Genomic DNA, 17,321 nt, shown 5'->3' with positions numbered 1-17,321 from the left:
CCGGCAGTGCTGTGGAGGATGGATTATAAAATGGTCGTGTGTTTGACCCCTCGGGGAGGCTGCGATAATGGCCACCGGGATGGTGCTCAATATCTCTCTTGCTCTCGTGCCTTTGGTTCTCGCCTCTAGCACCTAACTTAGAGCCAGGCACTGAGTTGTGCTCAGTTAAATTCTGCTGATCAGATAGGCTGAAGAGGGAGAAATGACAACACCTGATGACTAAATGCTGGGATCAAAGGAGGGAAAGAGCTAAAGGTCGTGGCAGTTTCAACCTTGGCTGGCAATTTCAACTGAACCAGAAATGGCAGGAAGCGTGATGAGGTCAGGGTATATTTTGGGGGGATGAGTGTGGTGTAGACAGACTGTTTCAAAGTGTTGCTCAATCACCTAGGTAGAAGTCTCCAGCGTGCAAGGGTCAGGAGTTCAGACTGCAGGGCTGGAGTGAGGCGGGCATGGAAGGGGAGGGTCGGGGGAACGGCAGGCAATCCATGGGTGGGACCGACTCCCATCGGTCAGGCTTGGAGTTCTGTTTACTCCCACTAACTGAGGGCTCCCGTGTGCCAGTCACCAAGGCAGGAGCTGGAGGGAGTCGCAGAAGCCATGGGAGTGAACGAGATTGTGGAGGGAGGATTCGGAGCTTGCTAGGCATCTTTTAGAGAAGTCTCGGGCTAGATCTACACCCTTGCACGTGAGCACAATGACTTATGCAGGAGAAGAGCCATCATGGCCGGTCCCGTCTCTAGTGGGAAAAGCCTGGAAATGGACTCAGTGTCATTCAGTAAGGGGATGGCGCACTAAATGATGGCACAGACACAGGATTAAAAAGCACGAGGCAGCTCTATAGGGATGGGAAGTGACGTGTTGATACATGATGATGTGAGAAAAACAAGGCACAAAACAGACAATAAAGAATGAACCTCCATGTTGGGCAGGGAGTGGGGAACCCACATAAATAAAATAATATACACTTGTACTTGGGTTTGCATGGATATCTTTAAAAAGACACACAAGAAACTGTTAACGTGAACTGCCTGTGAAGAAGAGAACTGGAGGACAAACGAGAGAGGAGGTCTCTTTCACTATATTTCCTTTTGCCACTAATCAACTTATCATGATTAATGATTTAAGAGTAAGTACATACTTTATGTTGAGTGCTTTCTAAATGACTCCAGGCATAGGCTGTCTTAGTAAAACCCACCTCCAACTACCTCCCAATAAGCTCATGAAAAACCTACTAAAACAACACTTGATGCAAAGTCTCATCTATGCCAAGCCCAGCACTTGGCAGGGGCCAGAGGAATATTCTTGACTTCTTCAAAGAGATTCTGATGTGGTGCTTTGAGAACTTGCCCGTGTCAAGCCAGGTGGCACACACACCAGCGACTGTTCTCAGAGAGGAAGTAAATGAATGGATTCTAATCAAATCTGTCAGCTCTGCGGGAGTCTGATCCTGACCACTCGGCCTCAACAAGGGAAGCCAGAGAACCACACCTTTCTTCAGAAAGGAAACCTACGCTTCCACACAATCCACTCAGAGTCTATTTTAGCTCTGAACCCAGAACAGCACATCAACTTTTATAAATAGCAAAACCAAGATTACAATTTGACTGATTTCTGTTCTGATGTTAGGAAAGAGGTAGGAAGCCTAAGTCAGTTGTAAACCAAGGGGTGGAAAGCAAAGCACAGTGCGAACAGTCATGCTGGGTTGGACGGTCAACACTTGAAACTCCCCCTCTGCCTGCCCCAGCCCCGTGCTGCCTGAGTAACCGATTCCCGCGGCTTTAGTCTGTAGAAAAGCACCTGAGAAATTCTAACGAGGTTGAAGAGAAGTCCTGTGGGAGTCTGCCAAAACCAGAAAGGAAATTCTTCAAGGAAAGCAGCTTTCCTTTTCCCTGAAGGCAGACAAGCTGAGCAGCTTACCTTTGTTATGAGACATCGCGTACAAGAGGCAGAGCACGAAGAGCGCGTGGTAATCGTCATCTGGGCTGTCTAGGGCATGGTACACCATATCCAGGAAGGGTCTGGAAAAGAGGGGCACGCATGAGCCTCGTGGCACGCATGAGCCTCGTGGCACGCACGAGCCTCACCTGCACACGGGAAGCAGCTGCCTTAGCCCTTTACAGCCCCACCGCCAGCATGCAGCACATCCGCTGTGTGCCCAGTCCAGCACCAGGCCTGGAGGACACAAAGGGGACTGAGAGGCAGGCCCCGCCCGTGCGAAGCTGTCGTCTCCAGGGTAAACCGACTAAGGAACGAACCAACCACTTAATCACTCGGCATCGTTCACCCGCTGTCCCAGACACTGGGGATAAATGATACCAAGTCTCTGGTCTTGTGGCACTTCCATGCCAGGGGGCAGACAGAGAATGGACACGCCACATCATCACTTCAAAGAGTGGCAAGAGAATGAAGAAAACGGGGCAATGTAATAGACTCACACTAGCAGACAAGGTACCAACAAGGCTGAACAATTTTAGAATGTGGACCCTGGAGCAAGAACTGCCTGGGTTCGACTTCTGATTCTGCCTCTACTTAGCTGCAAACCCTTGGGTACATTACCTAAAGCTTTCCCCCATCTGCAAGGTGGGGATTAAACCCTTCGGGGTTACAGTGAAGATTCAAGTGAAATGAAAACAGAGAGGCATTTAACACAGGCCCAGGCACAGGGTGGAAAGTGCTCATACATGAGAGCTGCTGTTGGATTTCTATTTTGAGTATTCCAAGGGCACTTCTCCACGATCTCACTTTGGCAGGTCCTGGCCCAGTGATTTCTTGGGCTGACCTTCCCGGACTGGAAGGGATCGATAGGAAGTCTCTCGCCTGATGCTTTGTGGGTGAGATCTATAGAGTGGCTGCAAATATCACAAACCGCACACCCTAAATGCTGCCCTTCCAGGTGAAGTGCCTGGCCCGGAAAGACTCTTCAACACGAGGATAATAGAATATGCACAGATCTGGCCTGTAGGCAGGAGGCTCTGATCCCATGACTGTCTGCGGCTGCCCCCGGATGCCAGGTTGAAGCCAAGAGAACACAGCAACTCGATGAGTGACCAAGGGCACACTTTACCCCTGGAAGGACACAAGCTACTGTCAACACTGCTGACTGGGCGGGGAGGTGGGGGGGCGAGATGGTGCAGCAGAGAAACAGGGAGACTATTCACTGCAAAACATTTTATACTTTTTTGAATTTTGATACTCCACAAATGTATCACCGATTCAAAATATTATATTGAAAAATGCAGAAGCAGTGAAACGCACTTGTCATAACATTTCAAACAAACACGTGACACACAGAAATTAAAGGAAGAAACTTTTAAGGAACATTTATGTTCAGGCTCTATTTCTCCGGAGCCCCCGATCTGTCATCACCATTCAAATGCGCGAATAGTTTTGCCATGTGTGGATCTGTTTTTTCCTAACCCCTAGCAATAACGCTTCCAAACGTAAGAGCAGGATAAAGTATAAAACACTTTCTTGTAAGCCAGCTGCTTGGAATTTGGACTGTATTTTCCTTTGGGAATAATAAGAATAACCAAATGCCCAGTAGCAGAGGGAGGGCTCAGTGGATATACCATCTTGCATGAGACGAAGTATTATGAAGCCATTAGAATTTTGTTTACTAAGAGTACAATAAAGTGAAAAAGATGCTTGGGGTTTGATATTAGAGAAAACCAAGAATAAAAAGTAATATACATGGCTATTGGGGGTATAAGCTATTGGGGAGAAGAAGGGCAGAATTCCCACTATATTGGCACTGAAAACTGACCGGCAGGAAATCACCAAAATGCTAATAACAGCTGCCTTTGAATTATGGAGAGCTTTTTTCCCTTCTTTATACTTTTCAAGCTTTTTTACATTTTCTGAATGTATATTACTTTTTAAATTTTAAAAGGATTTTTTTTTTTTTAAAGAAAAGAGAGAATGTTGTGAATGGTTTCTGGTTTCTTACGCCTATATTTAACCATGAATGCAGATACAGCCCACAGTGTATGGCAAATATAAGGACAGTTCCACTTTGTACTATGCTGTTTCTTTGGACAAATAGACCAATGTCAAGATCCAATTCATGTCAAGGACAAACTGTCCCCTCCCTCACCCTCAGTGCCCTCCTCCTGGCTCAGTGCAGGTGAGAGGACAGAAGTCCGTGGCGGTGTCTCTGACAGCCAACAACTCAATACCTTTGCAAAGGTATTGGCAACTCTCCACCAGGGACAGTCTCTCCCTAGCACCTGGTCTCAGAGCAGAGCGCAGCTCCTGCCCAGAGTCCCTGGGGGTCACAAATCTGCATGTGGCCCAACTTAAGACACAGGATCAGCTTCCATTATGAACCACGTGGTAGAAGATGACAAGGTCACCGAAAGTTAAGAAACAATCTCAATCAACTCTAAGAAAACCCCTCTCTTCATTAAAATTCAGGAAAAAAAGAAGTCTCAACTCCAACACTCCAACGTAACTTTCTGGTCGGTTGACTTTTTGTTTTTGACAATACATGGGTATTTTTCCTCCTTTAGGAAAGCTACAGTATTACCATACTATGTAAAATACGTGCTATTTCCATTTATTAGATCCTAAGGAACTGAACACATCATGACAGTATTCATGGAAAAGCAGCCGCTAATATTCTATTAAGTAGATGCGCCTACATTAGCCTAAGCATCCCCCACGACATGTCAGTTTTGGTTTTTCAATGATTCATATTCAAATTAAAGCCATGCAAGCACCTAAAGGTTGCTTCCCCCTCCCTTTCTGTGTTTAGAATGATTTTCTTAATTTTCAGAGCTTCAGGTGTCACATTTTGTGGTCACAACACAAAATCAGAAAGGTCCTTGTCAGTACAACTGACGGCCCACATTGTGCTGCAATGACTTTTATTTAACCAAAACTAAAAGTGGCTCCCCTGTGCAACTGATAAAAATTAATCCTGTCTGTTAGACAATTAAAACACGTGCCAAGAAAGAGGTAAACAAGACGCAGAGGAAAAAATTAGCCTGCTTCGAGTCTTTAAGTTGCATTAATAAATAGGATGTGTGTGTGTGTGTGTGTGTGTGTGTGTGTGTGTGCGCGCGCGCGTGTGTGTGTTTCATCCACCCCATCGTGAGAGTTCAGGAAGTGAATGCCTTGCAGGCTGACAGAGAAACCATGTTGCTGTGCATTTATTACCACTAATATGGGATTAGGAGGTTATTGCAGGCATCTGCGCAGTAGAGCCATCTGATAAGGATGAAGAAGCCCTCCTAACAGTTTGCTGCAACCTCAGGAGCAGCCCTCCACCCAATTCCTTCTGGAAGGGGTGGTGCTACAGCAAGGCTGCAGGCAATGTGGCATCTGGAAGCTTTCAGAGGATGTAGTTTGGGCAGCCATCACTGAAATGAACAATCAGGCAAGAAGTTGAAGGTGGACAGCAGCGTTAAATCCAGCATTAAATCGTGCCGGCTGAGTCACGAGGTCAGGCCCTACGGACGGTGGTGCACGTGGCGGCAGCAAATGAATGAAATCCAAACGCTTCCCCCAAGGGGATCCTTTCTGGGAACAGCAGAGTATGGCCAGGAGCGGCTGGTACAAGGCCACACTCGTTAGGACGCGGCCCAGCACCGAAGTGCTTGGGGTGGTAGTGCCATGCCTCGGTCATTCATTCCAAGGGGCGAATACCACGGCCTTGAGGGCCAGCTCTGTCCCTGTGGCCTCTCGAGAGGAGCCGTGTCTCTGGTGGAGAAGCATAACGGCTTGGCCGGGGGCAGGAAGAGGCCTGGCTTATCCTCTGTGGGCACCCGGCCAAGGCACCCCCTTCCACAACATCCCAGAGACTGAGCAGCGGTGCCCTACCCCCAGCCCCCGATGGCTGGCTCGGGGGCAGCCCTCCCGCAGCCCCGGCGACTACCTGCTCCACTGGACGCTGTCCAGGCCAGTGGCGGCGCTCTTCTCCTCGTCCGTGGTGTTCTGCTCCTGCACCGAGGTGCTGGGCGCCAGCTCCGGGAGCTTGCTGCGCTCCATGATTACCATCTCTATCTCTGGAAGCAAACACAAGACACCAGGATGAGCCCACACGGCCCCAGACCGAGCTTTACAGATACTCTCGTGCTCAAGAAGGAGCATGGCAGACTGCTCCGCACGCGTCCAGCAAACGCTCGACGGCGGTGGTGGGGCCCCTGCAATACGCACGCTGGGGGGAAATAAGACCGAGGCCTGAACCTCTCTCTCCTTTCATCTTGGTAGCGTTGAGAAATGGGGCCCTGATTTTGACAAGAAAGCACAGATCGCAATGATTTATTTCAAGATTTTTTTCTTCAACAGTTATTTATTCTACTTTATTGATACCATGCTTCCTTCCCAGAGGAGTTGAGGAGCGTGGAAGAAATGACACGTGGTTAATAAAACATAACCAAATTCACTGAAAATATTCTGAAACTGTTTACGCTGTAGAAAGGCTCTGATATGACTGAAGCGTTTGTTTTCCCTTCCCACTTAACAACTTCCAGAAAGCAGAGAGGGGGAGGGACCCCGTTTTATTTTTCCCAATTAAGTACGGGCAACTTTTGTAGCACCTGACTTGAGCACGGTGTACACTTTCATTTTGAGAAAAAGGTCTGAACCAACAAAGGAAAACATCCTGAGTTAGAGGTGGACGGTTGTTGTGCCGTGAGGTGTCCTGTTATAGAGTTCCTTGATGCACAGGTGTGGACCTTCAAATACTTAGTTCTTAGAACCCAGGGTTCAGGTAATGCCCCCCATCTTCGGGAGACATGATGAGGGGAAACAGAGGATGAAATGTGAATCTGCATCTCTGTTCAGGAATGATGGGCCGTGGAGCTGGGCTCTGCCACGGCCTTGTCATCGTCTTCCCCTGGACTCGTGCCTCCCACGTGGCTTCTGCTTCTCTTCTCGCCCCCTTAGTTTGTGGTCCACACCGAACCAAGTGATTTTAAGTGGAAATTAGCCCAGGTCCCCTTCTGCCTTCCCATCACACTCAGGATGGAATCCAAATGCCATTCATGGTATGAAGGCCTCGCACGGCCTGGCCCCCGTCCACCTCTGACCTCACCTCGGGGCCCTCCCCGCCCTGCCAGCTGTGCTGAGCTTCCTTCCCACTTGTCTTTGACCGGAGTGAGTTTGTTTCTGCCCCAGTATCTTTACAGAGCTGTCTGCTCTGCCTGGAACGCTCTCACCCCAGTCCTCCCTACCCAGGCACAACTCAATCACATTATTCGGGGCTCAGTTCAAACATCACCATCTCAGAGACGTCTTCTCAGACACCCTCCCCACTGGTTTTTCCTTTACCTCTTTTAGTTATCATGAACTAAACTCCATACTTCATTCAGACTTCCTTAGTTTCTCGCTAATATCCTTTTTCTATTCTAGGATCCCATCCTGGATATCACGTTATACCCAGCTGTCATATCTCCTTAGGCTCCTCTCGGTTGTGACAGTTTCTCAGACCTTCCTTCCTTATAGTTTGAGGAGACTGGTCCTCATTTTGTAGCATGCCCCTCAATCTGGGGCATTCTGACTGACGTTTTTCTGATAATTAGACTGGGGTTATGGGTTTCTGGGAGGAAGACCGCAGAGGGGAAGTGCTCCTCTCATCACATCCTATCAAGGGCACAGGCTATTGACATGACTTATGGCTGTGGATGTTCATCTGAATCATTTGGCCAAGAGAATGTTGGTCAAGTTTCTCCACTGGAAAGTGACTTTTCCTCCTCCTTGCATCCCACACCCTTTGGAAGCAAGTCATTAAGCACAGCCCACACTTAAGGATTAAGGAGTTCTGTTCTGTCTCCCTGAGGGAGGAACAGCTACATAAATTACTGGGAATTCTCCTGTATAGATCTGTCCCCTCCCCCCATCTTGATTTTACTTTATAGCATGTATAGCTACAGGTATCCCCACCTTTTCGAAAAGTTTGCTTTAGGCCACTTCGCTTTTATGAAAGACCTACATTAGTACCTCTTTTTCTAACCAAAAGAAACCTGAAAAGGATTTTCCCTTTTACAAAAATAGGCAAAAAGCAGAAATAGCATTGAGCGTTGGTGTTGCAGCAACCGTTATAGAGGCGTCAGGCACCCCATGCAGCGGGAGCGGCCCCGCCAAGCTCCTTCCCGGGAACCCCACTCAGCACCTCAGCATCAAGCTGCCGTAGCTCTGAACTGTGTCTGGGAGCACAGGTGCTTTACCTCCATTTATTTTGTGAATCTGTTACCAAGATGTGTCCTAAGGTAATTGCGTCTTGGCTTTACGCCATCTTGTCCTCCAAAAGGTTTCATAGGACCGCTCTACTTTTGGATCCCGGGGGGGAAACCTGCATCTGGATTTTCTCTTTTCTATTTACTGGTTTGCTTGTTTCTTGTCTGCCTTCCCCAACTAGGATGTGGGCTTCCTGAGAGTAGCTGCCTTATCTGTCTTGTTCTCCACCAGAACTCCAGTGTCTAGTCCAGGGCCTGGCACACGGCAAGTGCTCACTACACATCTCTGGAGTGGAGCAATGGATGACAGGCCACCGGGGGTGGTTTTGGCGGCAGGCAGGGCTGGCAATGATGCACGGCAGCTGTGGCGTGCAGGGCGCCCCACTCAGCCTGCGATCAGTGTGTGCACAGTGGCTTCACCGGGGGATGTCGCATCCTCGCCACCTTTCTGGGACTCTGTTAGGCGTGACCATGCTTGCAACTATCCTCTGGCTTGAGGACTGCATCCCCACATGCCCATGTGGGCCCGGACCCGGAGGAGGGGGCTTGCCTGCACCAGGCCCTTCCCTCCCAATGTGGTCTGGAGTCAGACACCACAGATCAGAGTCTCCCACAGGGCAGACCCTCTCACACAGGTGGGGGCTGACACATGATTTTTAAGTGGAATGTGCCTGCATAGTTTTGTATTTATTTTAATGTGCATTAGAAGAAAATTCTAGCTGCACATAAAACCTGTTCTTTTGTGGATGTTACTGCTTAGGATGAAGCTAAATTTAAGAAAAAACAAGTGAATCAATTCACCAAGAGCTACGGAGTAAACAGCAGTCCACGCAGCGGCCACGGCAAAGGGCAGGAGGCGCTGCAGACTGCTGTCTGAGAAGCACCATTCTCTCTCGTACTCGCATCCTCCCCTCCACCAGCCTCCTTCAGATGCCGCCCAACTACCCCCGTCTTCTCCAAAGTGGGGCGCAGACACACTTCAGTGGGTATGCCAGATGATTCGCTAGGCAGTACCTCTTTTATTTTTAATTATCATCTTTTAAAAATCTACTCTGTGTTATGATGTACATAACATTTGTACATTAATACAGATATGTACAGTTTATAATAAATGTATATCTATTGGGGAGATGCATGCTCAATTATGCATTTATTTCTGTTTACTACTAGGGCGTGTCATCAAAGACATCTGAAGACTACTAAGTGAGATGATGGTGCCAGTCTCCGGCTTCTGCCCTGTGACCTTTGACCTGCTTCCCATACTGCTGCGAGGCCCCCTTCCTCCTCGACTGCCTGGCTGACACAGCAGGAACTCAGCTCCAAGGACTCCCCAAGGTTCCGGGGCCAAGCCCTAGTGCCTCCACCTGCTGTGACATGGTTGTCCCTTTTTGGCTTCTTAATCTCCCTGGACTCTGAGAATTCTGGAATAGAGGAGAGGTTAAAGACAATCCAGTCGAGTGCTCACCAAACTTTGCTGAGCAGGTGCATGTTAATTCTGAATGACAACTTCCCAGGGCACCACCATGGTACGAGGTGAGAGCAGAGCTGCTCCAAGTACAGAGTGGGTGGGCGGGTGCCCGAACATCTCCAACCACGGGTTCCCTCACGGCCTCCACAGAGGCCCCTAAAGCTCCTTTCTGGAATTCTGGAGCTTCCCACACAATGGCCTGAAAACCACTAGTTTGGTCCTGAATACTGAATCTGAAGAAACAGAAACCCAGAAGTATGACTCAACACAGCTAGAAAAGCAGCAGCAGAAGCCAAGCCTGCTCCCCCTCCCACCTCCTAGGTCATGTCCTGGTGCAGAACCAGGCCCACAAGGGAATCTCCATGCACAACGAGGTTTCTGAACCTCGGCTGTGGCACCCTGGTTCTCACAGCTGCGCCCCTGTTCCCCCCGACATACTCCTCCTCCAGCTGGCATGGCTGTGGGATGAGCTGCTCCACTTAGTTTTCTAGGTAAAGTACACAATGCTTCTTTCAAAGCCAAACAGGTTTTTCCCCTTCTTTTAAACAATTTTATCCAAACAACTCTTAAAAGTAGTGATGCTTACCTAGGTCTGCCAGCTCCCTGCAACTGTATGCAAAATGCTATGTGGGCATGAGAGGAGTGGGTAATAGGTTTTTGAGGAGAGGGTCTCGCCAGATTCTCACCGTTCCAAAATGGATTCTACAGCCATCTTCAAAAGTGGCTGCCGAAGAGCATCTGGCCTGTCTTGGTGATCGAGGGTCAAAGGGCACCCCTCTTTATGCCACACCAGGAGGTCCGGCATGGTTCTGCACAGCCTTGTGGGCCCCCACTGCTACACCTCTCTGCTGACACTACACCCGCCTCAGAGAGGCCTAGCTCCCCTCCCAAGGTGCATTCGTCACGCTGCCGCCACCAGGGAAAGCAGAACAGTGGGCTCACGGGGACACAGATTTCCACTGATGGTCCCTGAGGCCAGGACCCAGGTGCTGACGATGAATTCCCAGGGGGCTCCATCTGACCCTCAGTTATTAGGTTCTTTACCATGAGCTCCCACCCCACCAGGTTTCTGTTTTGGAGTCTGAAGGGACTGCAGCAACACTCTAGCCCAGTTTTGCTCAAACTTCAGTCATTTGCCTGCCTTTACAATTCCTGCCATGTCTGTGTGTTGCTTGTACTATTTGTTATTAATCATTTTATTTGAACTCCCACTTTTTTTTTTTTTTTACTTAAATACATTTTCAACGAAAACTTTAAATCACTCCTATATCCTTCAATTGAGCAATCCCACTCACAGGAATTTATCTGGAAGATACACCTCCAACGATGTAAAAATGTACACTTACAAGGGTATTCAGTGCACTATTACTTGTAATTGCAAAATACTGGAAACTACCTAAATGTCTGAGCATAAAGATTGGTTGAATCAACTATGGTATGCACAGTGCAGCTGGGAAAGGAATGAGGAAGATCGCTGGTGAACTGATACGGAGTGATTTCCGGAGATAGTGCTAAGTGAAGAGAGCCAAGTGCCAAAGAGCATACACCGTGGGCTACACCCTGCATGTAAGAAAGAAGGGAAAATAAGGAAGCATACCTACCTCTGCTGCTTTTTACACAAAGAAGTGCAGGAAGGATATTCCAGAGAACAATAAGTTAGTTATCTACAAGAGGGAGGGGAACAGGATGGAGAGAATGTGGGAGGAAGGACACTTCTTTGTACAAACCCTTTTGCAAAAGTTTTGAGTTTGTTAACATTCCAAATTATTAAAAAAAAGAAATTAAATCAATATGAATGAGAAGGGAGAACCCTAAACTAAAACAAACAACAAAAAAAAGACCAAAATATATTTCAAATGAATACCATACCTATCCTGAAGGGGGAAAAGAAAGGCAAGGCAGACAGATCCAAGTAGTTCATGACACAATACTTGACTCTATACCCTCAATTTGTGGACTGGGGATACATGAAGTATTTGGTGGTGGTGGGGAGCAGGAAACTGCAAACAACCCTGAACTCTTTATTTATCAAACAATGAACAGTTCTGGAACTTTTAAAAGATGTATTATAGGATTGAGCAAATCGTAAATGTTTTGATGTCACTGGGAGCCAGGGCTCTCGCTGTAAAAGAAGAGACATCCAAATCTGGAGGGGGAGAAGGCAAGAAAGGACCCTCTGGGAATTGACTGGAATTGGAGGAATCGGTAATGTGTATTTTGTATACATACACGCATATATTTCCTAGCTCTGTGCATTGAAAGGGCCAAAAAGCAAGACACCCCATGTAGTCATGAGCACATCTGGTGCCCAGATCTTGGCCTCTAACACCATCACCCATTGAAAGGAACCAGGGCTTTTCAGAGAAATTAACCCTGAGGAAGGGCACAGTAGGTGGGAAATGAACCTTGAATACCTTGTTATGACAGAAAGTGTCAGGACTGATTGAAAAAAAATGATGGGGGCAGATCACAAAGACATAGGAGCCAGCTTGAAAGGGTTCTCAAGGGCCAAATCTGGGATGATTTGAGTATCAAATTAGTTAAACACAGTAATGAAATATAAACCACTAAAAAACTGGAATCCATGAGTCTGTGCCAAGAAGAGATAGGTAAATAAATAAATGAGTGGGAGGAAGGGAGGAATCTTGCTTACAATGGAATACCGAGTGCTGACACTGGAAAACCAACATTGTACCACCATCCTGGTAAAGACTGGGTCAGCAAGAATCATCAATGAATGCCATATCTAAGGGGGAGTTTTTTTTAACTTAAGTATGGTTGACTTACAATATTGTGTTAGTTTCAGGTGTACAGCAAAGTACACACACATATATATATTCTTGAACATATATATATTCTTTTTCAGATTCTTTTTCATTACAGGGTATTACAAGATATTGAATATATAGTTCCCCATGCTATACAGTAGGTCCCGTTGTGTATATCTGTTGATCTCATACTCTTAATTTATCCCTCCCCACCACTTACCCTTTTGTAACCATAAGTTTGTTTTCTATGTCTGTGAGTCTGTCTTGTAAATAAGTTCATTTGCATTTTTTAGATTCCATGTATAAGGGATATATGATATTTGTCTTTCTCTGTCTGACTTACTTCACTTAGTATGATAATCTCTAGGTCCATCTGTGTTGCTGCAAGTGGCATTATTTCATTCTTTTTTATGGCTGAGTAATATTCCATTGCACATATACACCACATCTTTATCCATTCATCTGCTAATGAACACTTAGGTTGCTTCCATGTCTTGGGTATTGTAAATAGTGCTGTTATGAACATTGGGGTATGTGTATCTTTTCCAATCAGGATTTTTGTTCTTTCTGGATGTATGCCCAGGAGTGGGATTGCTGGTTCATATGGTAAAACTATTTTTAGTTTTTAAAGGAATATCCATACTGTTTTCCACAGTGGCTGCACCCAGTTTATTGGGTTGGCCAAAAGGCTCCTTCGGTTTTTAAAGTAAAAATAAAAGACACATTTTTCATTTTCACCAAGAACTTTATTGAACAACATATTTACCATTTTGTTCCCCACCTTCTGCCATTTTTCAGGCAGCTTCATAATTCCATCTTCCCAAAACTTTTTATCTTTTTGAGCAAAGAACTGTTCCAGGTGCCTTTTACAGTCTCCAGGGAATTGAAAATTTTTCCATGAGGAGAATTTTGTAAAGACCGAAATAAGGAAATCTGAAGGTGCAATGTCTGGTGAATATTGCAGATGAATTGGAACTTACCAGCCAAGATATAACAGTTTTTGCCTGGTCATCGAAGAAACATGCAGTCTTGCATTATCCTGATGGAAGATTATGCGTTTTCTGTTGACTAATTCTCGATGCTTTTTTGCTGCTTTCAGTTGGCCTAAATGGGAGTAGTATTTGTTGGAATTAATTGTTTGGTTTTCTGGAAAAAGGTCATAGAGGACTCCCTTCCAATCACACCATATACACAACATCACCTTCTTTGGATGAAGACCAGCCTTTGGTGTGGCGGGTGGTGGTTCATTTTGCTTGCCCCACGGTCTCTTCCGTTCCACATTATTGTACAGCATCCACTTTTCACTGCCTGTCACAATTTGCTTTAAAAACAGAATGCTTTCCTTACGTTTAAGTAGAGAATCGCATGAGGAAATACGGTCAAGAAGGTTTTTTTCCGCTTAACTTACGTGGAACCCAAACACAAAAGCGATTAACGTAACCAAGCTGGTGCAAATGATTTTCAACGCTTGATTTGGTTATTTTGAGTAGGTCGGCTATCTCCCGTGTGGTATAACGTTGTCTGTTCTCAATTAATGTCTCGATTTGATCTCTATCAACTTCAACTGGTCTACCCAACCCTGGAGCATCGTCCAGCAAGAAATCTCCAGCACTAAACTTCACAAACCACTTTTGATATGTTCGATCAGTCACAGCACCTTCTCCATACACTGCATAAATCTTTTTTTTTTGCGTTTCAGTTGTGTTTTTACCTTTCTTGAAATAATAAAGCATAATATGCCGAAAATGTTGCTTTTTTCTTCCATCTTCAATATTAAAATGTCTACACAAAAATTCACCAATTTTGGTAAGTTTTTTTTTTAAATGCACACTGATATGACAGCTATCACAATACAATCTAACAAAATTGTTTCAAATGAAGTTAAAGACAACTAAGCACTACTGGAGCCATCTTATGGAAAAAACCAAATGAAATTTTTGGCCAACCCAATACATCCCCACCAACAGTGCAGGAGGGTTCTAAGGGAGAATTTTAATGAGGCACAGGATATCTGCATTATCTCCAAGTGTTTCCCCATGGATTGCTAATTAGTTGCTAAGAAAAGGGAAAGTAACAATACAGTGCAGAAACTAGGCCTTACCTTAACCAGGTGGCCAAAATTAACATCACCTACGAAGGACAGACAGAAGAGCATCATGTGCCTCCAGATGTCAACAGGTGTTCTTTATACTATTTTTGCTTTTTTTCACTTTTTATACATTTGAAATTATTTTCAAATAAAATATTTTTAGCAATTGCTACAATCAGCATAAAACCAGTATAAACAGAAAGCAACTGTGGAAATATACACACGATGAATAAACAAAACAGTGCTGAGGCCTGTTGTGCGCATGGAAAGGGGAGATGAGGGAAAGTGAGGGGGTGTCAGACACATACACCCACCACGAGGCTCCCCTGAAGCTGAGCTCTCGGCAAAAATCCTCACACTATGGTGTTCAAGGCCCTCTCTGTCCCACCCAAAGCCATCTCCATGTCCACAGTTGGGGCAATGCTGATCTAGCGGAATCTCGGCAGCTTACGGAAGGGAAACTGAGGCGCAGAGGGGTCAGGAGGTGGGCTCTGCCCCTGGCTGCTGTAGGCGCCTCTTCCAGCTCTGCCCGTCAGCTGTGTCGTGTAAAGGAGCATCTGTGCGATATCAGCTCCTGTGCCAGGCACCGTGGCCCATGATCGTGAAGGCTCCAGCACCCGAGCCTGCTGGTGGGGGGACCCCTCACACCACTGAGTTTTGAGCCTCTGGGAGTGGAGGGACATGCCTGTGAAGCTGCCAGGCTGGGAGCAAGAACCCAAATGTCCAGCTCCTCTGGCTTCAGCAGGCCCTGACTGGGCCCTCCTTGGCCTCTACTGTTTCCACAAAAACCTCCAAAGCAAAAGAGGATCTGCACATCCATATTCACAGCAGCATTATTCACAGTAGCCAAAAGGCGGAAGCAACCCAGGTGTCCACCAATGCATGGAAGGATAAGCAAAATGTAGTATATCCAAAAAATGAAATATCGTTCAGATTTAAAAAGGAAGAAAATCCTGCCACATGTTACAACATGGATGAATCTTGTGGACATGATGCTCAGTGAAATAAGCCAGTCATAAAAAGACAAATACTGTATTGATTCCACTTATATGAGGTACCTGGACTAGTCAAATTCATAGAGCCAGGAAGCAGAGTAGTGGCTGCCAGGAGCAGGAGGGAGGGAAAATGGGGAGATGTTTTGTGGGTACAGTTACAGTTTGGGATAATGAAGCATTCTGGGGCTGGAAGGTGGTGATGGCTGCACCACGATGCAAATGTGCAGGAGAGGCCCGAGGACTCTCAGGACCCAAGGACGTCAACCTCCGTCCCTTGATATGACAACTCTGGCCCAACCTGTGAGCTTCCCCAGTACTCTGACACACTTGATTTTTTTAAATAACAGCCATAATTCATCAACTTCCCAGGATGATGGGCATTCTAATCTGATTAGTATTTGGTAAACAAAGTGCTTTTCAGGGAAATGACAGGCATGACCTCCCAACAGTCTTTGACTTTCCAAGTTCAAGGATTTTCTCAGTTGTCCTCTGTGGTCAACATTCCAGCAATCACGGTGAGGCCAGACAATAAAAAGAGGGGAAGGGGATGATAAGAAAGCCTTCAGAAGAAGGTTAAGGGAAAGAGGAGAAAGATGCCCTTGCTGGTTACCTAGGAAATATGGGAAGGACCACATGCTACTGGCTGGCTTTGGAGCAGAACTGCAAGAGGCCAACAAAGCCTGGCAATGACAGGGTGTGTATGTGCTGAGTGTCTGGGGGTACCCCTTCCTTTGCTTTTATTACCGTTTACTGGACAGCACGAGATTGAACTCAGAATGTTTTTTCTGGGAAGTTGCTTTTCAGAGGATTTGTCTAAACTGACCTCCAATCCTTCTCCTTATACTAGTTAAGCCCATTGGAAAAGCTGGTGCTCCCACACCTCTCTACCCCAGTGGCCCATGCCCCACCACAACTCACCTCACTATTCGTTACAGAAATGAACAGAGAAAGAGGCCCCGCAGAAACTCGCCGGGGTGACCAAGCACAGAGTCCCCTGAGCCAAGCTCAAGTCCCCCTTCCAGGCTCCTCTGTTCTTCATCTTGCCAGGGCTCCTATTCAGTGCTCATGTGTCACAGGCTAAATGCTGAGGCACCGATGTTCTCATCGCTGACAACCTGAGGGCTGGGCATCGTGCAGCCCCCTCTATCGGTAAAGAAGCACAGAAAGGGTGATGACTTGCCCAGGGTCACACAGCTCCTCGGGGGCTGAGCCACAGGTGTCTGGGATGCAGACCCCGACCTCCTGATAGCTAGTCCCTGGCTCGCCCCAATCAGAAAATTGCCGGGCCTGGGGCTGGCTCTGGCTTTGCAGAAGTGAGGCCAGGATCCATTTCATTTCAGTAGAAACTTCAAAGAAAAAAAAAAAAAAAAAAAGCCAAGCTGGGGCTCTAAACTCCTAGGCACCCCCAACGCCCAGCTGACTTGGCAGGTTCAAAGTCAGTGCCATTCCCTTCCCTCCATGCCCACGTGGGGATTCAAGATAGGAGTAAGCTTTGAAGGTCAGGCTGTGAAACTGATGCCTACACTTTTTCCATAAGCAAAAAACCTATTTTTCCATAGGCCAAACCCTATTTTTCAAACAAGAAGTTCAAACGATTCAGTCTCTTGTCCTAGGCCCATTTATTAAGTTACTGCTCTAACTGAATCCAAAAAGAGATGACGGTCCTTCCAGACTGAAGAGGAGACTGACATGGAAGTGCATCTGGGTGGACTCGCCTCTGGCCAGAGGGACCAGGGCACCCTGGTCTTCCTTTCAGCACTCAAATTCTGAAAAGTGAGGGGGCCCTGTGATTTTTTTGGGTTTCAGAATGAGTTGCCCATC

General features: G+C 46.7%; 1 protein-coding gene across 9 annotated transcripts in view; it reads right to left on the bottom strand.

Moving 5' to 3' along the window:
* Positions 1 to 17,321, bottom strand: part of CLEC16A (C-type lectin domain containing 16A) — a 210,159-nt gene that overhangs the window by 134,884 nt on the left and 57,954 nt on the right. For all 9 annotated transcript variants that reach the window (XR_007472300.1, XM_004270181.2, XM_049699758.1 and 6 more), the window contains exons 11-12: positions 5,879 to 6,008; positions 1,921 to 2,021 (exon numbers count right to left, since the gene is read on the bottom strand). Coding sequence is in view for 8 of the 9 variants with exons in the window: in XM_004270181.2 (XP_004270229.2) it covers positions 1,921 to 2,021; positions 5,879 to 6,008 (231 nt within the window). In the remaining variant the exon portion in view is untranslated. The remainder of the gene's footprint in view (positions 1 to 1,920; positions 2,022 to 5,878; positions 6,009 to 17,321) is intronic.

The sequence above is a fragment of the Orcinus orca genome, chromosome 16, assembly GCF_937001465.1.
Source record: "Orcinus orca chromosome 16, mOrcOrc1.1, whole genome shotgun sequence".
NCBI lineage: Eukaryota > Metazoa > Chordata > Mammalia > Artiodactyla > Delphinidae > Orcinus > Orcinus orca.
Note: the sequence above shows the minus strand (reverse complement) of the source record. Positions and strands in the feature narration are given on the sequence as shown.